The 25702-nt window shown below is 40.8% G+C and overlaps 1 protein-coding gene across 1 annotated transcript; it reads right to left on the bottom strand.

Moving 5' to 3' along the window:
- Nucleotides 1-4296: 4296 nt before the first annotated feature.
- On the bottom strand, nt 4297-6987 carry EIF1 (eukaryotic translation initiation factor 1). The gene is made up of 4 exons (XM_044676817.1): nt 6827-6987; nt 5984-6147; nt 5721-5822; nt 4297-5190 (listed from the first exon to the last, which is right to left on the bottom strand). Exons 1-4 carry the CDS (start codon nt 6855-6857, stop codon nt 5146-5148), a joined length of 342 nt encoding a protein of 113 aa, XP_044532752.1. The 5' UTR covers nt 6858-6987; the 3' UTR covers nt 4297-5145.
- Nucleotides 6988-25702: the final 18715 nt, after the last annotated feature.

The raw sequence follows: 25702 nt of genomic DNA on the forward strand, positions 1-25702 counted from the left end.
AACCCAGGAGACAAGGTGTATATAAAGAATTTCCAGCACACTGGAGCAACTCAGCCTTCCTGGGAAGGGCTGTTTCAAATATTATTAACCACTTCAACAGATATAAAAATTGGAGAAAAAGACTCTTGGATTCATTGCTTACATGTAAAGAGGGCATCTTCTATTGAAACTGATTGACTGTGTCCTGTCACATGCATTGGAGACAATAGTTCATAGACAAATGGATGCTGTTTTTGGAAACACATTGTATTTTTTCCCTGAAATTTAATTTTGTTATTGCTTTTCCTTTTATTTTTTTATATAGAATAATTGACTCCCCTTTTTTCTCATTTCTTGTACTTAAAGTACATATAGTCAATATTAATTTTTTATTTTACAGTAATATAAGTTTAATATAAATATATATTTGCTATAATATTAATGCATACCCAAAAGCCTTAGACTATGGTAACCTGTCATTTATTGATAAAAGTTATGGGACTGTGATTAATGTTTGTGTCTGATTCCAGGAGAAGGGGACAAAAGAGCCACTATACAGTGCAAAGAAGCACAAGGTCAAGACAACCAACCAATCCCAATGGGATGGATGAGAATCTGCACAGTGCCAAGAAGCACAAGGTCAAAAAAGACCATGCCTATCCAGATAGGATTGATGAAACTTCTATCCTGATACTAAAGGACTTGAACCTGGTGTGAGACTTGGTTACAATTCTTGACATATACACTTTGTACCACACTTCCAGTCAAGTACTGAAGGTTGGCCAAGATCCTGGCTTGCCCTATCCCTGAGGGTGAAGGTAAATCAGACCAGGCACACAAAATTCCAGTCCTCTTTTCTCTCTTATAGTATAGCAACTTCCTGTAGTCTTGGCTGCTAATAGGTAAGTGCAATATTACTGCATTTTGTCCTATAGGCTCATGGGATAGAAATTACCTTAATCGGACCCGAATATGTTATGTTATGAATTTATTTTTGTTTATTCAGAAATTTTTATATACATAGATTTTGATGTTTTGATTCTGATTTCGAATTTTTTCTTTCTCCAAAAAAATCTTTTCTTTCTGTATTCATTTTTCTTTTTTATGTTTTTGGTATTTTTTTTTTGATAATTGACTCATATACCCCTATAACTCAACCATTTATCCTTAGCTGATCTGGGTGTTGGTCAACACCCTCTTTTTTATATTTTAAAAAATTTTTTATTTATAAATAATTTTTATTTTTATATTTTGCATTTTATATTTTTATTTTTTATAAATAATTTTTATTTTTATATTTTGTATTTTTATAAAAATCCAAGATTTAAATTTTGTTCAAGAAAAATTTCAAGGAAAGCAGCTTGCTAGAGAGAATGAACTGTTTGCAGAAAGATGCCTGAAGAACCTACACTGCATCAAGAAGATCCAGAATGAACTTTGGGGTACAATTGTTTGAACTGAAGGGGGTTGAACAGTTATTTTGAATGTACATTTTTATGCCAAAAGGGGACTGCCCCCTAACTGGTTTTTTGTCAATGCACCTAGCCAAAACATTGGTTTTGCTTTCGCTTTCTTCCTTATCTCTAACTATTGTAGTTAGAAGACCTTTGTGGGTACAAGATGATTATGTAAAGTGAACTCTTGGGGAAACTAGTTACCCAATGATCATTGGGGGTCAGCTTCTAGTCCCTTCCAAGATGAGTGCTTAGTGATCCTTGATTTACGCGAATTCCACACTTACACAGGGGGGATTGTGAAAATGGAATTACCTCACCCTTATTCATTCTTTAGACTTTAGCCACTAGGAATGTCACCCCACCCAACTTAGAATTAAGTGGCGAGGCGGGAGGTCTATGACCCATATGTGCTAGTAAGTGACAAATCAAAAACAAGTGACTGCCCCCTGGGCAGTCCAAAACAAGGTTGAGGCTGCCATTTGCCCACATAGTACTGGAGGTGGACACAGGAAGTGACAAAAAGAACTATCTTTTAAATATGATGGTAACTTCATTGTGAGGGAGAATTTGGCCTTTTGAACTTGGCCTTAAAGGAGCTCAGGTTGAGACTTCAGACTGCTTCCCTTTGAATTGTCACGTGGGTAAGTTAGGCTGACTCCCTTTCCTTTTTTCCTTGGAGTTTCTGGAGGCACCATCCCTAAAGAAGGCCTCTCATCTTAGAGGAGGCCTCATGGCTAGAAGCCTTGTTTAATTAACCTCTGTGCCCCTTTGTTGGGGCCTCTGAAGCCTTGCCTGGTTCCGGCCTCTGGACCAGGCCAGTTTCTCTCTTTCATTTTCCCTACCTTCACTCTTCCTATTTGTAAATAAACTACCATAGAAGTCATCCTGACTTAGGTCTTTAATTTGGAAATCATGTAAGCGATATCTCCTGGCAACCAAAATCTCTTAAATATGCAGTCCAACCATAATTTTTCCCTTTTACAGGACTGACCACATTATTCTAATTTATAGTGAATATTTCCCTTCGACTGGAAATTACTATATTTTACATATTTAATTCCAAATAGTGCAAATTCAAATACATGTAATCACTTCTGCAACAATTGTGCAGAGGTATTCCAATCCATACCTGAATGCACTTTAGAACATACCCATCAGCAACCCACTCTTTAGAAGCCATCTATTTTTGGATAATTCTAATTGCTGTTTTTTTTTCCAATGATGAAATCAAAACTTGCTTCTTTGCTACTTCCTGGTTTGGACTGTAGCTGAACAATTTTCATGCCTTTTTCACAATAAAAAATACTGTTAAAAAATATGATAAAAAGTGCATTGCCAAGCACTGGACATTGTTTTATGAGCTTCCATCAGAAAACCACTTTTAAAGTTCCTTTTTGAGGTTAGTTTGGGGACAGCAGGGCATATGGGATCTCTGTAAAAAATTAACAATGGTGGGGCAGTTAGGTGTCTTTGTTGATTGAGAGCTAGGCCTGGAGATGGTAAATCCTGAGTTTGAATTTATACTTCATAGTTGTGTGACCCTGGACAAGTCATTTAACATTGCCTAGCCCTTACTGCTCTTCCGCCTTAGAATTAAAACAGTATTTGATTTGAAGATAGAAGTTGTTTTTGAAAAAACTAACCAAGAGAATTAGCACCTCAGCTAACACATTAGCATAACTTCTTTTATAAGGGCTACTATTTGTGCAAGCCAACTACAGAAATTCTCACTAGACAAAGAACAAATTTTCAAAACAAAATAATGTAAACTGAAAGTAGGAGTTATTTTACTTTCAATTTAGTAAATAGATGTAATTCTAATACCAACTTCCTAATCTTGTACTGAGAATGCAGTTACTGGCAGACCTTGTAGCAAATTGAACACAAGGTTCAGTTCTAATTAGGATGGTTTGTCTCAGTGGTTCTGAAAGATAAAGTATTTTGAAATGGTTTTGGCTCATGTCTTAACTAGTTGTACAAGTGATAACTAGCAGTGCTCCCTAATAAGGATTCAAAATTTCTCAACTTGGAAGGCTAGGGTACTAAAAAAAACATTAAAATGCCTCATTTGATACATTTCCCACCGATTAAAACTATTATATTCCTCCTTTTCCAAGTCTGTTGACAGGATAATTACCAAACTAAAGGCCTTTCATATCTTCATATATACCTTGCTCCATTTTTTACTTGAAAACTTTTGCTATCATAAAGTAAAACTAAGTAATCCTACTTATGATATATTGAGGTGGGTTCATTTAGGGTTTTATAGTATTGGGATGCTTCTGGCAAAAGTAATCAGTGCCTTCTACAAACCACTACAATATCCCTTTGGAACCTTTGTAAAATTCTAATACAACCAATCTTGTATCTATGAATTTATTATATTCTACTTCAGAAGCCCAAAACTTTTTTTTACCTCAGTAACCTCAAATTCCTGAGGCTAAGATTTTTCAGATTAGAAAATACTGTACTAAACACTTACACTATTATAGAAACAAGGGCTCCCAGAGTAGGAGTGGTCAAGCCTCATTTAAATGAGTCAGCTGCCCAAGTTGTCACAGGGTATTTTCAAGTATTGCCTTTCTGCTCCTATTAAGGATGATGACACCCACCATATAACAATCTTATCCAACTGCTTGCTCAATTCAGAAACCTGACCAACAGGATAGGATCAGATGAGTCCACTGGGCACTAAAACCACTTTGGGATGAATGAAGAATCCTATCTAAATTCTAAATGTAGCTCACAGTAAGACAATTGTGAATTGTGGCTCATTCCAGGGATCAAGAATTTAAGGATTATACCAATTTTTATTATCTTAGTTTGTGAAACCCCACTACAAAAAAGGGAGTATACAAAGTCACATTTCTGAAAACCAGTTTTATTTAAATAAGAGCTTAAATACATTACATAACATTTAAACTAATAAAAAAAAAACCAAAACCAAACCAGTCTGTTAACTTCACATGGCATTGGGCAGCTGTTGCTATTAAGAGGCAAGCTCCGCAGTTACTACACTGACTGTTTCGATACATTAGTTCAAAATTTGTTCCCTTGTCAAAAGTTTAATTCAGGTAAAGTTGGCCTCACAGTATGGTGTTCTCTCCACTTGTGCATCCCCCAGAAGCAGGGCACTACTACTAAAAATCTGGTCAAACGCTAGACCTTGGTGTGATGTAAGAAAGAAAATGTCCTGCCATTGCCCCAAAATGAAACCCTTCCCTGGATCAGGTGGTGCAAATCACCAGGGGAATCCCTGTTCTGCTACCAAAGGCTACCTTTATCTTGATGGTACAACTGGGTATTGGAGGCTTTACTCTTCTGAGCATCATTAAAGGTAGCTCAGAGGGTCAGTTTTCTTAAACGGACAGGGAGCTCTGCAGAGGGAGCACCCAAGGAGCCTCTGGACAGACATGGTCTCAGATGCTACTAGGGCTTTGGACTTGACTGAAACATCAGATTATTTGAGTTTCAGGCTGAGCACTGACAGGCTTTACCTCTTTTTAAATGAGGGACTGCAAGACTAGACGGCATGGCTCTTTTCAGTTTATTACATGAATGAGTTACACTAGTCCAAGTTAAACAGCGGACCCCAAATGGTTACATTATACAAGCTGTGAGGTTTTTAAACTTGTGACAAGGGACAGAAGGGAATTTTTCTACTCATTGCAAGGAAATCCTCACTTAAGCTTCAGTGAGCCACAAGCACTTAAAACCCATGAACCTTCAGCTGGTCGTCCTTAGCCAGTCCAATCTGCAAAGAGAGAAGTATATTTTTAGGATCAAAATTTTCTCATTACAAGGTCTTTATGTTTGCCACTATATAGAACTCAAAAAAGCACACGAAAGGAAGAACTTCAACAGAATGAAAATATTGCCTAGGTCACAATTTAATTTACATTTAAGTTTTAAAATTATAATAGGATTTCTTCCTAATTCAATTAAGAGTGGCTTTTTGGTTCCTGCCAGCCTAATTAGTTACATCAACAGTGGCAGGTTCTAGATGATAATGAAAGAAAAAAATTGGGATTAAAACTCACCATCACCATTAAAAAAATTTGATATTTGAAACACAGAACTAAAGAATCTACTCTTGGCTCTACTAGAGGCACACCTTTGAATCCTGATAAAGCCACAAGCTCTTTGGACCATTTAGGAAATGTAAAATGCTTTTCAATTCAAAATCCTTACTGACAATGCTTTTATGAACACATGGGATTCAATCCTGACAAGTCTACTAGTCTTTCCACATACACTCACAACTAAGCCCAAAGCAATTCTTACCTCGACGAGGAACTGGCATATGTTCTTGCGCTGGTCACCCTGTAGCTGAATTACTTCTCCATATTCTGGATGCTCAATTACAGTACCATTGCAGGCAAATTTCTGCAAAATTAATTTCATGTTAGACCAATTAGGTGGATTAATTCCTGGGGGAGGGGAGGGGAAGAAGAGGGAAGACAGACACACTGCCTTTTGGGCATATTCTTCCTACAATCTTATCTGATAGCTCCAATAGCAGCTCCAACAAATTTGACACCACCAACCTTCTTGAATGCCTTCACTAGTTTCTTTTTATCGTAATCATCAGCGATCCCCTGGACAGTAGTGAGGGTCTTCCTCCCGTTTCTCTGTTGAATTCTTATATGGATATAATCCTCAGTCCCAGCAGGAAGCAGGTCATCACCCTTACTTGCATCAGCAAAGGGGTCTGGGAGAAAAAACAAAATTATTACTCAATGGCTTTGTACCTGTTACCTTTTTAATGTCAGGAATAAAAGAGCAAATATATGGTCTTTGTAGTTCCTCAGTAGACCCCTGAGAATCTTTTTTTTTTTTAACTCGAATAAATTCCAGAGGCCAAAATTTACACAAAAGTTGGGCGATAGTCCCAAAGAGAAGCCCAGTCCAGGCCTGAAGGCCCTAACCAGCACTCTTTAGACTATCAGGAGAACTAGAGGAACCTGAGTTAAAGAGGGGCTCCGCCCTTCTGATGCAATCGGGCAGCTCACGGGCTTGCAACCCAGTCTTTCAAAGCCGACTCCGCCTCTCCTCAGGCCACACCCTCCACGGCAACGGCCGGTGACGTGAGCAGACGTGACGCACGACGGCGGGTGTGGCCAAGGCAGGCGAGAAGCCATTAGTAAATGCGCCACCTTCGATTCCGGAGGGGTCCGCCCAAGGATTGGCCTCATACCCACAGCTTCTAAACGGCGCTAAAAAACAAGGCCTAATGCGTCAGGTCGGGCCTCAAATTCGGCTTAATCAGTTTTTTTGTCCCACCCGTTTACTCACCTCTCAATATTGGGAGGCTTAGGCCTTCAGTAGGCCCAGAAACCCTTCCTTCCCCTCTTCGCCCGCCCCAACCCACGGCCCCGCCCAGCGCTCACCGAAAGAGTGGAGGTTCTGGATAGCGGACATACGATACGATTCCTTTTCCTCGGTGGAAACGGCCTGCGGAAGGCGGTGGCGGGAGAAGGCGGGCGGGGGGGACGGAGCGTCGGGAAGCGAGGGGGCTCGAGGGGGAGGCTGCTGAGTCCTCGGCGGCGGCTCAGTGACTGGGGCGGGGGGGCGGTGCCGGCACTCACTTATATAGCCGCCCCTGTGACGCCAGCACGCTGCCCTCACGTCCCAGCCCCGCCCACGGAGTCCTGCCCCGAGCTCCCGGGGATGCGCCACTCCTGATTGGTCGAGAAGAGGGGAAGGTGGGAAGGCGGCTGCGCAGTCACAGGCCACTGCGGGGGAGGGCGTTCTCTTGGCTGGAGAGGTTCCTCCCCAACCCCCCTTCCGCACCAACCTCCTAGGCGCTTGCGCCGTGTGGGGCGACCGAGAAGGGTGGAGAGATCCATGACGCATGCGTATAGGTCATCTTGCCCGCTCTTTTTCTCCTTTCTAAACGCCTCCTCCATGGTCAGAGATACCCCGAGCCTTAGGAGGGCAGCTCAGGCATTACCAGCCAAATGTCGAGCCCAAGCAGTCCATCTTTTTGCTGCCCAGGCTGAGAGCATTCTTCTGTTGTGTGCCCAAGGGTTACTCCCTCACAACTAAAGAAAAGAGGTCTTTGGATCTTAAGACACATTTCTCAAAGTCTCCCCCAGCCTGCATACATTTTATTCCCTTAAAAAAGGCCCTCTGAATCCTGAGAAGATTCACCACATCACATTAGAGATTGTATTGAGTTCTGAGTGCGAGTTTAGCTTACTGATTGGGTATTGACAAGCTGGAGGAGTGTTCCCAGAAGAGCCCGGTGTCTAGGGAAGATTCTCAGGTCAAGCCTTTTGAAGACTGGTTGGAGGATTGAGGCTTGAGCCTGGAGAAGAGATTTAGGGGAATGAGGGTAGGGTGGGAGGGGGATATGTGATAATTGTTATGTTCCAGTATTTGTAGGGATCCCAGAAGAGAGGTTAGAATTGTTTATATTGGGGGGTGGCATGTCAAAATTTGAACCTAATGGGGTGAAAGTTGTAAAGAACTCAAATTTAGGCCTGTCCTAAATGAAAAATCCTAAGTTAGAGCTCAAAGTGGACTGGTCTGCCTTGGGAAGTGGTGAGTAGTTCCCTTTTATGAGAGGTCTTCAAGCAGACTAGATCAGGATTCCTTAACCTTTCTGGTGTCATGGACTCCTTTGGCAGTCTAGGGAAGCCTATGGACCCCTTCTCAGAATATATTTGTAAATGTATTAAATAAAATATGTAAGGCTACTAAGGAAGCCAATTCTATTGAAATAGTTATCAAAATATTTTTAAAAATAAATTCATGGACTCCTGTTTTGGAGTTTTATTAAAATAGATTATTAAAACGAAGTCTCTTCCCACTCTGTTATTCTGTTAAAAAAAAAAAAAAAGATGGGACATGGGGTCTTACAAGGGTTATGGAATTAGTTTTAGGATCATCTACTTCCCCAACTTTTCTAATCATCCTGGATGTAATTACAGCTTTACCACTTGGAATTTATGTGACCATACACAAATAGTTTCTACCCTCTGGACTTCAAGTTCCCTCCTATGTACATACAATAAAGGGGATGAGATTAAGTAATCTCTGAGATTTTTGTGGAGCTCTCAATACATCAATCCTAAAAACTCCCTGCTACATGCTTCTGTGGCATATGCCTTAAGAATACATCCAATTCATTCAAGAAGCATTTATTAAGTATATGTGTTATAGGAATACAAAGAAAAAATAAGGCAAAACAAACTAATGTTGAATTATGTTCCTTAATAATGGTGTCATTGGGTGACAGCTGGGTAGCTCAGTGGATTGAGAGCCAGGCCTAGAAAGGGGAGGTCCTAGGTTCAAATCCGGCCTCAGACACTTCCCAGCTGTGTGACCCTGGACAACTCACTTAACCAGCATTGCCTAATCCTTACCACTCTTTTGCCTTGGAGCCAACACATGGTATTGCTTCTAAGGTGGAAAGAAATGGTTAAAAAAAATAATGGTGTCATTGAAGACACTCTTACAACCTCATTCTTGATATTTTTAGGGGTAAAGAAACCTCTCTTTCAATACAGAGATGAGTCTTTTTAAGTTTTAGGGTTGAAATTCTTGTTGTAAAAGAGGACAGGTTCCATGCAACCTCCAGCTTAGCTATAATTTCTTCCTGGGGTTTAGCTTTTATTGCATCTGTTGAAGACCCATCTCCAGCTTCACTGGAATGTCAATCACCACAGATAACAACCCAGAGATTCACACCAATTAATTAAGCCAACAAATATTTAACATGTTCACAGAATGTTAGGACTGATCAAAGACAATTTATAGCTAGACTCCCATGGACCTGGGCATTCAAACATTTATTTCCAAACATAAAAAAACCCCCACATATAATTGGCTGGCTTTTTCCCTCTCTTCCTCCTCTTCCTCTTCTTCCTTTTCCTCTTCCTCTTCCTCTTCTCCTCCTCCCTTCTTTTTTGGTAGAAGAGCAGCGAAGATGTTTAAATTTCTGAGTTAGGTGATTACAGAGAGAGGTACTCACGGGTTGCCTTGAAGGGCTATGCTTAGGCACCTAATGGGAGGGTGGTAAGTTAGATTTTAATAATAATAGCTAACATTTCCCTAGTGATTATCCTGCACTATGGACTTTACAACTATTATTTCATTTGATCCTCAACAACAACCCTGAGAGGTAGGTGCTATCATTATCCCCATTTTATAGATGAGAAAACTGAGGCAAACAGGCTGTTAGGAGAAACTGTGGTGACCCAGGGGAGAAAACTAGGGGATAACAAGAAGTTGGGGGAAGGAGGATACCACGAGAATTAAGAGGAGGAGCCAGGGTTTAGAAAGAAGGGAGTGGAAAGATAGTGATGACATACAGTCACACCTCTGCCCCTGCTCTTCAATAAATAAAGCTAATGGAAGCTTACTTTCCTTGCACTCAGAAAGCCTTAATCTAACCGGGTAGAAGGAATTTCCCTACTTAGGAGTTCTGATATCTGTGAAGTCACAGGTCCCAATCCTTACCCATCGTTCTTAGATGCTGATAAGAAATGGGGCAGTTACGAAACAACCACCCCAATGCAACTATCAATAATATGGAAATAAGTCTTGATTGATGACACATTGTTAAAACCAGTGAAAATTGGGGTCAGCTATGGGGGGGTGTTGAAGGGGGGTGAAGGGGAAAGTAAAAATGTGAATCATGCAACCATGGAAAATTTTTCTAAAAAATAAAATATTAAAAAAAAAAAAAGAAATAGAAATGGGGCAGTTAGGTGGCAGAGTGGATAGAATGAGGAAGACCTGAGTTCAAATATGACTTCAGACACAAGTTGTGACCCTGGGCAAATCATTTCACAACTTTTGGCCTTAGTTTCCTCATTTGTTAAATAAACTAGAGAAGGAAGGGACAAACCACTCCAGTATTTTTGCCAAGAAGACCCCAAATGGGGTCATGAAGAGCCAGACACAGCTGAAATGACTGAACAATTAGAATTTGAGAACTGATGGGACAAAGAGCCAGGTCAGGAGACATTGCAGTTTCTCAGCTGTCAGTGCCTCCAGTTGGCAAGCCATCTCCCAAATGCATTCAGCAAACATCAATATCTCCCACTTAACCATGGACACATAAATAGATGTTAAAGGTGCTAGGGAGGAGGCAGCTAGGGGCTGCTCAGTGGATAGAGAGCCAGGCCTGGTTCAAATCTGACCTCAGACACTACCTAGCTGTGTGACCCTGAGCAAGTCACTTACCCCCATTTGCCTAGTCCTTGCCATTCTTCTACCTTGGAACCAAAACACAGTGTTGATTCTAAGACAGTAGAGAAGGGCTTGAAAATAAGTAAATAAAGTTGTAGAGGATTAAAAAAAACCCAAAATTAAAATTCTCTGCCCTCAGGGAATTTATAGCCTCTTGGAAGGAAGATGAAATGCATCCATGTATTTAACACATATGGGTCTACATATTAAATATTAAGTAATTTGGTGGAGTGGAGGACACTGGACCTGGGAGGCAGGCTTATGATCAGCTTCCTGTAGGAGGTAGCACTTGAACTGAATTCTTAAAAATATTTTGTGGTTGTTCAGTTGTGTTTGACTCTTTGTGACCCCATCTGGGGTTTTCTTGGCAGAGATACTGGAGTGTTTTGCCTTCTCCTTGACCAGTTAATTTTATAGATGAGGAAACAGGCCAACAGGGTGAAGTGACTTGTCCAGGATCATACAACTACTAAGTGTCAGAGGCTAGATTAAAACTGAAGTGTTTTTGACTCAGGATCTTGTAACTGGAAGGGACCTTATGAAATGACCCTTCATTTATTTTTTTATTTTTTTTCCTAAACTCTTAACTTCTATGTATTGGCTCCTAGGTGGAAGAGTGGTAAGGGTGGGGTGACTTGCCCAGGGTCACACAGCTAGGAAATGTCTGAGGCTAGATTTGAACCTAGGACCTCTCATCTCTAGGCCTAACTCTCAATCCACTGAGCTACTCAGCTGCCCCCTCCCTTCAGTTTTATTGATGAGGATCGACTTATTTGCCCAAGGTCACAAAGGTTGTAAGACATCAGAGGTAACTGCAACTGAAGTTCTGATTCCAGAACCAGTGCGGGTGATGGCCAGCCTCTCTGGGCCAGCCAGCTAGTACACTGGTTTGGCTGGAATTTGGATTTTGTGAAGTAACAGTAGAGGAGGTTAATCATAAGGTGGGCCATCTTCCTGCAGGTCTGAAGTCACAGATACCTAAATTTGGGACTGCTGCTACTTCCTGCTCATTATCCTATTATTTCATAGATATGGAAACTCTGTTTTTCATTTAAAATGTTTTTTATTTTAAAAATATTTTTCCATGTTTACATATTTCATTTTCTTTCCCTCCCCTCCTTCTCTCCTCCTCCTGGATCCAAAAAGCACTTCCACGGGGTTATACAAATGTTGTTACTTATACCTATTTCCATATTATTCATTTTTGCAATAGAGCAATCTTTTAAAACCAAAACCCCCCAATAATATATCCATGTAAACAAATGACAAGTCATTTGTTTTTCTTTTGTGTTTCTACTCCCACAGTTCTTTCTTGGAAACTACAGATTGAGATTTTCAGAAAAATTAAACCTATTTTAAAGAAAATTTTGCAAAAGGAATATATATGTATACATATACAAATATAAAACATATTTCACACACATATAATATTTACACATATGTATATATTACATCTATATGTATTTTATAGTTATATGTATTCTATATAGCATATATGCATAATATATAGTATTGTGTGGGTCTAATAATATATAGTAATGTGTGTATATAACATATTTAAATATATGTGTAATAAAATATAAAAATATTAAAAATTTATGTATATGTGTATATAGACACACATACCAAACACCTATATATAGTGATGGATGTCCCAATTTTTTCTTTTAAACTCTTACCTTCTGTCTTAGAATCAATACTGTGTATTGGCAGAAGAGTGGTAAGGGCTGGGCAATGGGGGTTAAGTGACTTGCCCAGCGTCACCCAGATAGGTAGTGTCTGAGGTAAAATTTGAACCTGGGACCATCTCTGGGCTCTCCATCCATTGAGCCACCTAGCTGCCCCTTGTCCCCAGTTTTTTGGGGTAATTGCCTCCTTTTCTATAGTAAGTTTGCCTAGGCGTGTCTTTTTTTCTTTTTTTTTAAAAACCCTTACCTTCAGTCTTGGAGTTAATACTGTGTATTGGTTCCAAGGCAGAAGAGTGGTAAGGGTGGGCAATGGGGGTCAAGTGACTTGCCCAGGGTCACACAGCTAGGAAGTGTCTGAGGCCGGATTTGAACCTAGGACCTCCCCACCCCCCTCGATCCAATGAGCCAACCAGCGGCCCTCCCCTTATTATTGATGCCTTTTGATCTTACATAAGTCAATTTCTTAATATCACTCTTGTCTTTAGAAGTAACAACCAGCTCTAGGCTTGGCTCTCAATCCACTGAGCTACCCAGCTGTCATCCCCCCCCCCCCCCCCCCGTCCTTTTTTTCTTATTCCTATTCTAGATCTTTTTGGGACAAGAATGAATTTTCGCAGCCCCCTGCGGCGCTGGGTTGCAGACTTCATCCATCACAGACAGGCGTCTCCCCAGGCAGCCCCCCCAGCGCTCTTCTCCAGCCCGCTGGCTGGACGCTCCCCCGCATCTGGATCCCTTTGGATGCTTCCTGCTCCGGGCAGAGGAAACCCCGGAAGGGAGAGCGCAGCTCCCTCACATTCCTCAGCTTCCCCTCCGATGAGCTCCTCCCGACAGGTGCGAGGAGTTGAGCTCATCGCCAGTAAATAGCTGCAAACACAAACACGCGCTCTGGGGGAGCGACCGAGAGCGGCTGGAAGCCGGTCAGAGGTCAAGGAGGACTCATTTACTCCATAAGCAGGAACCGATCTGGGCTGCTTAGCCTCTGGAGAGAAGAGAACTAAATTGGGGTAGGAGGGGCAAGGCATTTCTATACAGTAATTAAGTGATATAGCACCTTTATGTAGACATTATTATTATTAATATTATTATTATTAATTTTAAACCTTTATTTTCCATCCTAGAATCAATACTATAAATTGGTTCCAAGGCAGAAGAACAGTAAGGGCTAGGCAATGAGGGTTAAGTGACTTGCCCAGGGCCACCCAGCTAGGAATTGTCTGAGGTCACATTTGAACCCAGGACCTCCCCCCCCCCCCCCTCGATCCACTGAGCCACCCAGCGGCCCTCCCCTTATTATTGATGCCTTTTGATTATACATAAGTCAATTTCTTAATATAACTCTTGTCTTTAGAAGTAACAACCAGCAAATTGGTTGGAGTTGTGCTTCTGGGGTAAATACAGTAGGGAGGAAACAACTGAGTGGGGAAAGATTTCCAGAGCAGAGATAGAGAGAATAGATCTAACACTGAGGTACTCTCTGCCTGAAACTTGGTCTCTCTGGCTGGGGGCTTGGAGCTAACAAAAATCCTTTGCTTGGCATTCAAAGATCTTTATACTTGTCTTCCTTGCCAGGCTTCACACACATTATGCTTTCCAATCCAGTGACACTAACCTTCTGACTGTCCCAAGAACAAGACATTCCATCTCTGGGCATTTCCTCTAGCTATCCATGTTGGGAGGCTTTCCTCCTTCATTATGACAATGGATTTCCCTGGCTTCCTTTTAGTCTCAACTAAAATCTCACCTGCTCCAAAAAGCCTTCCCTAACCTCTCAATTCTATTGTCTTCCCTTTGAGAATTATTTCCTATTTATCCAGTAAATAGCTTGCTTTGTATAGACTTGTAAATTCTGTGAGAGCAGAGACTGTCTTTTGCCCCTTTTTGCATTCTCAGTACTTAGCACAGTGCTTGGCACATACTAAGAGATTAACAAAAATTTATTTATTTTTAATTATTTTTTAAAATTTAGAATGTTTTTCCATGGTTACAAGATTCATAACTTCCACCCTCCTTCCTCTTCCCTCCTGAAGCTGACAGGCAATTTCACTGGTTAACAAATATTTTTTGGATTGAATTGAATTATTGAACAACAACAAAAAAATGAAGACAGTTGCATCCATTTTAATACTACTGCCCATACATTCGGAGGAAGAACTGTGGGAGGAGAAACACAGAAGAAAAACAACTGCTTGAACACATGGGCTGATGGGGATATTATTGGGAATGTAGATGCTAAATGATAACTCATCAATAATATGGAATTAGGTCTTGATCAATGATACATGTAAAACCCAGTGGAATTGTGCATCGGCTAAAGGGGGTTAGGGGAGTTTGGGGGAGAGGGAAAGAACATGAAATATGTAACTATTGGAAAATACTCCAAAAAAATTACTATTGCCCAGGATGGCAGAGTGAAGCTTATAATGAAAAAAATCCATCTGGGTGATAGCTTTGTCAGCATAGAATCTAGACACCCCCAAACTCCCAAACTTTTAGCCTACTAAGACAAGTTTGGGGGTTTCTAGATTCCATATCGACAGCTTTTACTTTAATACTGTTACTACAAAACAAAAACAAGGCCAATCCATAAAACCAAAGGACAGTTTCATCAACTGTATATCAAAGTATATTTGTTGGTATATGTACAACCCAGTGGTTATTGTATTGTCTATTGTACAAAGTGGTTGCAATGGGCATTTTAGCATTATTATCTTCTCTTCTGTTTTTAACCCTCTCTTGGTTGTCATTGCTTAGTAGCGAGATCTCTGGTTTGTGAGGCTTTTTAATTTTTCAAAATACTTTTAGAGCTATGATAATATTGTTGTTGTTTAGTTGTTTCAATTATGTCTGACTTTCAACTTCATTTAGAGTTTTCTTTCTTTCTTTTTTTTTTTTTTTTAAATCCTTAACTTCTGTGTATTGGCTCCTAGGCAGAAGAGTGGTAAGGGTAGACAATGGGGGTCAAGTGACTTGCCCAGGGTCACACAGCTGGGAAGTGTCTGAGACCAGATTTGAACCTAGGACCTCCTGTTTCTAGGCCTGACTCTCAATCCACTGAGCTACCCAGCTGCCCCCCATTTAGAGTTTTCTTGGCACTTGAGATAATTCTTAAAAATAATTTGTTATTCATGAATCATGTAACCTTGAAAAAACTTATATGTAAATTTATTATTGGGATGAAATAAAAAATTATTTTATTTATTTTTTCTTTTTCTTTTAATTTTTATTTTTTAGAAAAACTTTCCATGGTTACATGATTCATGTTCTTACTTTCCCCTTCACCCCCCACCCCATAGCCGACACACATTTCCACTGATTTTAACAAATGTCATCAATCAAGACCTATTTCCATATTATTGATAGTTGCATTGGTGTGCAACTATATCCCCAATCATGTCCGCATCAACCTATGTGTTCAAGCAGCTGTTTTTCTTCTGTGTTTCCACTCCTGTAGTTCTTCCTCTGAATGTGGGTAGGGTTCTTTTTTTCCATAAATTCCTCAGAATTGTCCTGGGTCACTGCATTGCTGCTAGTACAGAAGTCCATTACATTTGATTGTACCACAGTGTATTGATCTCTGTATACAATGTTCTCCTGGTTCTGCTCCTTTCACTCTGCATCACTTCCTGGAGGTCTTTTCAGTTCACATGGAATTCCTCCAGTTTATTATTCCTTTGAGCACAATAGTATTCCATCACCAGTATATACCACAATTTGTTCAGTCATTCCCCAAATGAAGGGCATTCCCTCATTTTCCAGTTTTTTGCCACCACAAAGAAAAAGTTATTTAAAAAATTGTTGTTTGGTTGTTCTCACTCTTCAAGATCCCATTTTGGAATTTTCTTGGCAGAGATACTGAAGTGATTTACCATTTCCTTGTCCATCTCATTTTACAGATGAGGAAACTAAGGCAAACAGGGTAAAGTGATTTGCCCAGGGTCATACAGCTATCTGATGTGAGATTTAAACTGAGATCTTCATGATTCCAGGCCTAGCCCTTTATCCTTTGCTGGTCAATGCATGTGTGTATGTATATATATAGATATTTGTATACATACATATTTTATATCTATGTATACACATACACACATATGTATTTATATAAGGAACAAGGTTCCCTTTACCAAAGAAGAATTAAACTCTGAATTACTTTTAGATTTTAAAATATAAACTATATTTTTATTTTTATATATTATTTATTATGTATATTTATATATTATTTTTATATTATCAACAACATAAAAGCTTTAGCCGTAGCAGCCTGCTGCTACAAGATCTTCTTGCGTGGGTTGAGCACCTGGAAGGAAAGCTGGGGACTGAGGGAATACGGGTGGAAGGGTTAAAGATTAAGGGAGAAAGGACGTGGGTAGAGAAAACAGACAAAGACACAGGATTCTTCAGCATCACCAGTTCCTCCTCTGATGACAAGAGAGTCTGGAGTCAGACAGGTAAACTGAATTTTATTGAGGTTTCAAGGAAAGGGGGATGTGGGATTGTCAATCAAGCAGATGGTGTGATAGAAACATTAGCATCATTTTGGAAATCATCAATAAGTCAAAGAAAGGATCCCCACACAATGGCATCCTCGTGCCCAGACCAGAAGCTCATTTGGAAGTCCTGCTTCCTCTATAGCCCTGGCACCATCTCATTCAAATGCTGAGTGTGTGTCTTTGCCATGACAAAGAAGCTACAGAAATTACATGCCAGCCTTCTAGGCTACAGAGGTGGGGAGAGGTTTGAGTTCCACAAAGTTTGAACCCCAATTCCATTGGAGGATCCAGACATGAATCATGTGAAGTCTTAGAAATATATCCATAAGTCTGGTCCATGAGCACTTTGCTCATTAGAGTCAGCTCTTGAATACATCTTTAATACTTTCATGATTCGTTTAGATCTTGGAACCCTACATTAGCCAAGTGGTATCCAAAGCCCTCAACAAGATGGCATCCTGAGATACCTTTCTAGATTGATTTTTCCCGTTCTTCTTCTTCACCTGCCCTCTGTTGTAATCAAAGTGGCCTCCTGCTTCTTGTACCTTTTGCACAGACTGGCTCCCGGCTCTAAAATGCATTTCCTCCTTATCTCTGAGGACCCTGGAGATCCTTGACTTCCTTCAAAACTCAGTTCAAGTGACAGCCCAGAGTGCTCACGTGCCCTCTGTGACACGAGGTCTTTTCTTGCTTTTTTTCTTACTATCCCTTCAGTAGTTATTATTTTCAGTTCTTGAAATTACTTGGCATTTCTATAATGTGTGCCATGTTCTGTCTTCAAGAAGTCTTTCATTTTTTAAAACTCTTTCTTTTTGTCTTATTATCAGTTCTAGCAAGGGCTGGGGAATTTGGGTTAAGTGACTTGTCCAGGGTCACATACAGAGCTAAGTTCTTATTTGGATCCAGGATTTCTGTTCTCCAGGCCTGACTCTCTCTATTCACTGTGCTCTCTAGCTGCCCCCTTCAACAAGTCTTTCCCAGTCCTCTGTCCCCAACTCCCTCTAACTATGAGTGCTTCCTTACCCCCATTATCCTCTCTCTCTCTCTGATGTCTATTTTTGGGATATAATTTTTTTGCACATGGTCTCATCCATCAGAATGTGAGCTCCTCAAGGGCGGAGAGTAGTATTACAGCCAATTGAGCTACTGATTGTCAAATTTTCATTGGGGTGAGGGTGGGGGGCAGCCAGGTAGCTCAGTGGATGGAGAGCCAGGTCTGGAGGTCCTGGGTTCAAATCTAGCCTCAGACACTTCCCAATTGTGTGACCCTGGATGAGTCCCTTAACCCTCTATTGCCTAGCCCTGACCACTCTTCTGCCTTGGAACCAATACACAGTATTGATTCTAAGATGGAAGGTGAGGGTTTTTAAATTTAAAAAAAATGCAATTTTCCTATGGGAAAATGGGTTCTACTTTATGATGTGTTATCCAGAATCAATCAATCAATCAATCAATCAATCAACGAGCACTTGTTAATCTAGCACACAGTAGGTGCTTAATAAATAAATGCATGTCAGTTACTTGATCAATTGCTAAGCAGTCTCTGAAGGGCTGGATTTCATTGATCATTAATCATGCGAGGACTCTTCTGTCAAACAATCCTGAAACTTAGGGGTTTCCCAGTTTTTCTTAATTTCTGTTCTGTGGATGAGTAGACTTGGGGACAAGGTGGAGGTGGGGGATCCGAGAGACGTTGCCTTTCCTACCTTTGAAGCCACATTTCCAGCTGTCTTATATATAGATCCTGAAAGCAAAATCTGAAAAGACTTTGAGCTTACCTTCACATTGCCCTGCTTAAATTTTAAATTTACTTATCAGTGTATCTGCTTCTATAGTAATAAGGATAAGCCCTTCGAGGCCAGGGACTGTTATCATTTTTGTCTTTGTAGCCCCAGCACCCAGCAAAGAGAAGAGAACTAGTAGGTGCTCAATAAATACTTTGCTGAATTGTAAGTTGTGTAAATGCTATTATCTCCATTTAATAGATGAAGAAACTTAGGGGCCTGAGAAACGAACTTAGTTGATGACTTTGCCCAAGATCGCAAGCTAGTAAGTGTTTTCAGGAGGATTTGAACCCAGTTCTCTTATTTCCAAATCCAGCATTCTTTGAAAGATGCCGCTCTGCTGTGGTTTTGTCTATCAATGCAGATAGGCTAGGTCAGTCTGGTGGTTTAAAATCTAGACTGGAACAAAATGAGACACAATACACCAGATAACATTTTGTGAAATGAAGTTTACTTCGCAATAGCAGAGGAGGGATCTTCTGCAAGCTCATGACTTTGGGTTCAGGGGTTGGGACACAGTTCCCTTTGCCCAGAGATTTGCCACGGTGGCCCTTGCCCACTCCTCAGCCTGAAGAGCTGCTGACTGCTTGGCCACTGGATTTTGTTATTCCTCAGGTGATCAGGAAGTTCTATCAGTGGTTGGAGCCTTAGTCCTCTGGACCAATTACATTTCAAGGATGATTTCATTGCCTTTTAAGGGAAGAACTAATCTGGCCCACCTCACCAGGGTTTTACAGCCCTGGCTGATTTTGCTTTTACAGCATCATACAATCCCTCTGTGTCTTGGTAGGTTATTTTCAAGGATGAGTTGCTATGGCCATCCTTGCCAGACAGTTCTTCAGACAGATAGGCCCTGGCTTACCTAGGAATTTTGAGGCCAGGCCCCAGGAATACAGAACCTGTTAATCAGCACAAAGTGACCTCATTCGGGGGTGGGACACCCCTGCAGATCACCACTGAAAGGGTGGGGTGAGGGAGGAGCTCACCCTAGAAGCTATTCAGTATCTATTTTCACTAATTGTTTTAAAAAAAATTTAGTGATATATTTTGTTTATACCTTACTTTCTTTTATAAATATACACATTTTTTTTTATCCTCTATCCAGTGAAATGATCTGTGAAACACAATTTAAAAAAAAAAAAAAGGAAAAAACGTAAGCAAAATCAATTTATTTTTATCCACCAAGTCTGACAGTATATGCAAGGTTCCACACCCTTCTTCCTTCTACTTCTACAAAGAAGGAAGGGAGGAGTTCGCTCTTGCCTGGCACATAGTGGGCACTTAGGAATGCCTGTCAATTGCTTGATTGATCACTAACCAGGTGCAAAGCTCTTGTTTCTATGACTGAAGAACAGATCAGGCTGTCAGCCCTCTCTAAATTCAGATACCAGGCATAAAGCCTCGGGACCTCAGCAGAATGACTTGCACCCACCTTCAGGTCACTAATTCTCTTCTCTTTTCCTCTGTAGGTGACAAAATGCCAGCCTATACCCCGTGGGCATTGCTGCTTTAGCTAGCATCTCCTCACACACACCATTTTGCCATTAAAACAACAACAACAACAACAAACCCTTGCCTTGTGTCTTAGAATCCATACTATGTAATAATTGCAAGAGGGGAGGACATAGGTTGTTTGTCCTTCATTTCCAAAAAGAATCAATGAGATGAAGGCTGATGACTCAACTTGGGAGGGGCTGGATTTTAAATGTTTTTTAATATTTAAAAAAATATTAAGTATTTCAGTACAGAAGAGTTATAAAGGCTAGACAATTGGGATTAAGTGACTTGTCCAGGGTCACCCAGATAGGAAGTGTCTGAGGCCAGATTGGAACCCAGGATCTCCTGCCTCCAGGCCTGGTTCTCCATCCACTAAGCCACCACAGCTGCCTCCATTTTGTCATTTTCAAAGTGTCTGATCCCATTTCCTTTGTGTTCTCCTACTTTTTAATTAAATGCCTGTTTTCCCCTCCCACTCCATCCTCTATACTAAGGGAGGAGGGAACCCTTCCTCTTATCCCAAACCAGGGTCTCCTTGGTTTCCTTCCCTTAGCAGAGTCTCAAGGACAGACTAGTTCCTCTTTGTTCTACATTGTAGAGGATGGAGGAGCTGGGTGGCCTCTAACAGCCTCGCCTCCTTCCTCTCCAGTCCCCTGGGCCCTGAGCCAAGCTAGGCTCATTAGCTAGGTTAGCTTATTATCTGTTCTGTCCCCAGACTGCTGAGCTAGATCTGACTCCTCTCCAATCTGCCAGCTAATTTTTCTTTTTCTAGGTGAAAAACTCTTTGTGAGACCTCACTCTTGATCTGTGACAGCAAGTCCTGTAGGTGCTTTCCAGGGGATGTTCCCGGATAGGTCTTGACACCCCCCCTAACCCCCCCGGGAAGTCTGCCAGTAAGAGAGAAAAAAAATAGCTCCTCCATCACAGATAGGTGTTTCCTGTGGGATTCTAGGAATTTCCCTGAGCTGGAGGTTTGCCCTTGAGAGCAGGAGGAATCAGGCTCTTTGTTTCTCTTAAACCCTTACCTTCTGTTTTAGAATCAATTCTTTGAGAATTGCAAGAGGGGAGGACATAAGTGGGTCCAGATGTTGTTTGTCCTTCATTTCCAAAGAGAATCAGTGAAATCAAGGTTGATGTCTTGACTTGCAAGGGACTGGATTTAAGTGAGGCAGAGTTGCACAAAGTCATCAGCCTCACTCTCTCTTCCAGAGTCATTCAAGTCCAGTGGCAGGACAAAAGGCAGGAGGATGCATGATGGCCTGGGATGCAGCCAGTGATGTTGGCATCCTCAGTGTCTGACCAAGCTCTAAGCCCTCCAGAGCAGCTGCTTCAGCCACCTTTGTGGCTTTGTCCTCATCTATCCGTTCCACCAGGGAAGTCTTCATGTCCTTGGGATGGGCATCCCCCTCACTCACTGATGGCTCTGAGATCTCTTAGTTATCCTCAGCCTGGTTTAGCCTGTCTTCCCAAAGGATTTCTCCAGGGTGTGGATGCTACACATGCTAAGGCTTCTTGGAGTCACAGGTGGGAGATGAGTTCCAGAGAAGAGAGGAAAAAAAAGACTTGGAGAGATAGCAGACATATCACGGTGTCCACTCTTTACAGATCTGCTGCTTCTCAGAGACTTTTCTCTTTTCCTTCCTGTTTCTCTGAAGAGGGTTTGAAATACCATCTGTCTATTCTTTAGGCAGGAAGGAAAAGGAATGCATCTTTTCTTGGCCCAGATCTGCCCTCATGCACGTACCATGCAGATAGAATCTAATGTAAATGACTCAGTCTTGAATCCTAGGTTACAGGAAAGTAAGCCTCTTAGGGGCAGCTGGGTGGCTCGGTGGATTGAGAGCCAGGCCCAGAGATGGGAGGTTTAAATCTGGCCTCAGACACTTCCTAGCTGTGTGACCCTGGGCAAGTCACTTACCCCCAATTGCCTAGCCTTTACTACTTTTCTGCCTTGGAATACTTAATATTTTTTTTTGTCAAATAGTTTGTATAGTATTGGGATTAGTTGTTCTTTAAATATTTGATAGAATTCACTTGTGAATCCATCTGGCCCTGGGGATTTTTTCTTAGGGAGTTCTTTGATGGTTTGTTCAATTTCTTTTTTTCTGAGATGGGATTATTTAAGTGGAATACTTAATATTTTAAAAAAATATTTTTCTATTTTTAAAAAAATATTTATTTTATCTTCTATATTATTCATTTTTGTGAGTGGATAATCTTATAAAATCAAAACCCCAAAACAAAAACCCAAATAAACAATTGAAAAATCTTCACTTTCATCTGTATTTGGACTCCAATTGTTCTTTCTTTGGAGGGAGAGCATTCTTTATCATAAGTCCCTCAGAACTGTCCTGGATCTTTGTATTGGAATACTTAATATTAATTCTAAGAGAGAAGATAAAGGTTAAAAAAAAAAAAAGACCAGGGTTGTGAGTGGAGCCATAGGGCAACTGGGTCTCTGGATTAAGAAGGGGAGGAGAGCATTTATTACATCCTTTCTAATGGTGATGATGTTGTTTAGTCATTTGAGATGTGTTGGCTCTTTGTGACCCAATTTGGGTTTTTCTTGGCATGGATACTGGAGTAATTTGCCACTTCCTTCTCTAGCTCATTTTATAGACAACGAAAGCGAGGCAAGCAGTGTTAAGTGACTTGCCCATGGCTAGTGTCTGAGGCCAGATTTTAATTCAAGATTAATCTTCCTGATTCCAGGCCTGGCACTCTACCCACTTTGCCACTTAACTGCCCTTTTTGATTCCAGTTTTTAGAGCAAGAAGTAGAAAGGATGAAGTGAGTTAGGACAGATGGCTAGATACTAGGTAGCCCCTTGCTTCCTGGAAAGTGACTGATGGGAAATGAAGCGTGATTTGGGGCTGCGTTACTATAGAGGGTTAAATGAATTTGCAATTACCTACCAATCAGTTTTGCCAATATGGAATGTTATGTTGTTGTTCAGTCACATCCCACTCTTCATGATCCCATTTGGAGTTTTCTTTTTATGAATCATCTTTTTTTTGAAATTTTATTTTTATTGTCATGCAAAATTCACTTCCATGTTGGTCACTGTTGTAAGAGCAAAGTCATATATAACCAAAACCAAAACAACACTATAAATACAGTGATTTGAAAGGACACTCCAACAGTTCTTTCTCTGGAGGTGGAGAGCATTCCCCATCATAAGTCTTTCAGGATTGTCCCAGATTGTTGCATTGCTGAGAGGAGCCAATAATAATCACCCAGTATTGCTGTTATTGTGTATAATGTTCTCTCAGTTCTGTTTATTTTCCTCTGCATTGGTTTCTGCAGATCTTTCCAACTTTAAATCATCTTGCTTATCATTTCTTATGCACAATAGTTTTCCATCACCAACATGTACCACAATTTGTTTAGCCGTTCCCCAATGGATGGACATTCCCTCGATTTCTAATTCATCACCACTACAAAAGAGCTGCTATAAATATTTTTGTACAAGTAGATCCTTTCTCCATTTTTTATTATCTCTTTGGGATATAGATCCAGTAGTGGTATTACTGGATCAAAGGGTATGCACAATTTTATGGCCCTTTGGGTATAGTTCTAAATTGCCCTTGAGAATGATTAGATCAGTTCACAACTCCACCAGCAATGCATTAGTGTCCCAATTTCTCCACATCCCCTCATTTGGAGTTTTCTTAGCAAGGATATGGCAGTGGATTGCCTCTTCCTCCTCCAGTTCATTTTACTGATGAGGAAACTGAGTTAAGTGACTTGCCAGGGTCACACAGTTAATAAGTGTTTGAGGCTGGATTTGAACTCTGGTCTTCCCAACACCAGGTCTAGTGCTCTATTTATTGTGCCACCTAGCTGCCCCACCTAATATGTAGTGTAAGAGTTTAAATTTAGGTTTTATGCTAAATATGAGAATTCTAAAGTAATATTGTGGTCACTGATTTAAAAATATTATAGCTTAATGACTTTTATTATAGGAAATTATATTTACAGCAAAATTATAGCAAAATGACTTTTAGCAGCTTTATTTACAAAGAGATGTGTGATAATTAGATTAAGTCTACACTGCCATCTTTAGATTTAATCACCAAAGGTGAGAGCACCTTCCAATTTTGGGAGGTCCTAACCCACATGTGCTAGAGTGAGTAACAATCAGAATCAACTGACCGCCCCCACTAAGCTTTCCATGAGAAAGTGTCTATTGTGATTGGACACGCAGGCTAGGGGAAGGCACTGGAAGTGATGCATACGTGACCCCCTTAAAAAGAGGGGGGTTGAGTGAGTGAGGCAGCTTCTGGTTTGGTGAAGGGGACCTGAGGGAGCTTTGCTGGTTTGTGACCGAGACTGTTCCACATAGTGAGTTTAAAGACTGAATCTTCCTGAACTTCTATTAAGAAACTTCTTTTTATAGACTCTGTGAATGAAGTTTGCTCCATTCACCTTCGGGCCTCAGGCCCTTTAACCCTTGACTGAGGGTTAAGATCTACCTGGACTAATCAGTTGGATAGATTCTTATTTCCGTACTTCCTCTCTCTTCTCATGTAAATAAATTTCCATAAAAGTCAATTTTGATTTGAGATTATTCTTAATTGAGGATTGATAATAGTTCAGTCCTCTGGCAACTATCTTTAATATATTGAACCCATAATACCCCTTTTTCACCCTTATAGGTGGAAAGAGTGAAAGTGGAAAAATGTAAGAAGAAGGTAGAGAATTGTCTAGCCTACCACCCTAAGTGTTGCTCTGGTGTCTGGCTCAGCTCCATCGGGGCCTCCCTAAGTCTGATCTCCATGTGGATTTCCCAATAATCCTCAGCTAGAGGTCCTGATGGTGTCTTCAGCCAGAGTTCCACCAATGCAGCCACCTCCAAAGCCAAGGCAGGAATCTCAGCCACTCACCTAGCAAGTTGAAGCAGGATCCAGGGAAGAGGTCTCCTCTGAGCCAAGGCAGGGACCTCAGCTACTCACTCCAAACACCAGGAAGGAATGAATCTCCAGAACCAATCTCTCCAGAAGCTAGGAAAGGAATGAATTCTAGATCATGCTGGTCTCTTCTTTTATGCTTCTTTTTCCATGTCACTTCCTGTCACTCTCTGTCACAAAAAAACAATGGCAATCTTTCAATTTGCCTAGCACTGCCTAAGGGGTGGGGTCAGTGGCCTTTGTAGGTGTGAGCTTACTCTAGTAAGTGACTTGTGAAAGTATTTAATGGTAAATAGGGGTACTTTAGGTTCCTGATTTGATTAGCTAAAAATAGACAAGGAGAATTCCCCAAAGGGAATAATGAGGATCATTTAATCTTCAACCCTGATAATAGGAGTGGGGTGTAGGTGTTATCATCAATCTATTATACAAATGAGGAAACTGAGACAGATAGAGGTTAAGTGACTTGCCCATGGTCACACAGTGAATATCTGAGATGGGATCTGAATTCAGATCCAGTCCCTACTTTCTGCCTCCACAACTGGCCCTTAAGCCAGGAAGACCTTGAGTTCAAATTTGGCCTCAGATACTTCCTAACTGTGTTACCATGGGTAAGTCACTTAACCTTTGATTGACTCACAAAAAGACCCATTGTGTCCACTGGGGAAGGAAATGACAAACTATTCTGGTATCCACTCT

The sequence above is a fragment of the Gracilinanus agilis genome, chromosome 4 (genome assembly GCF_016433145.1).
Source record: "Gracilinanus agilis isolate LMUSP501 chromosome 4, AgileGrace, whole genome shotgun sequence".
NCBI classification, from domain to species: domain Eukaryota; kingdom Metazoa; phylum Chordata; class Mammalia; order Didelphimorphia; family Didelphidae; genus Gracilinanus; species Gracilinanus agilis.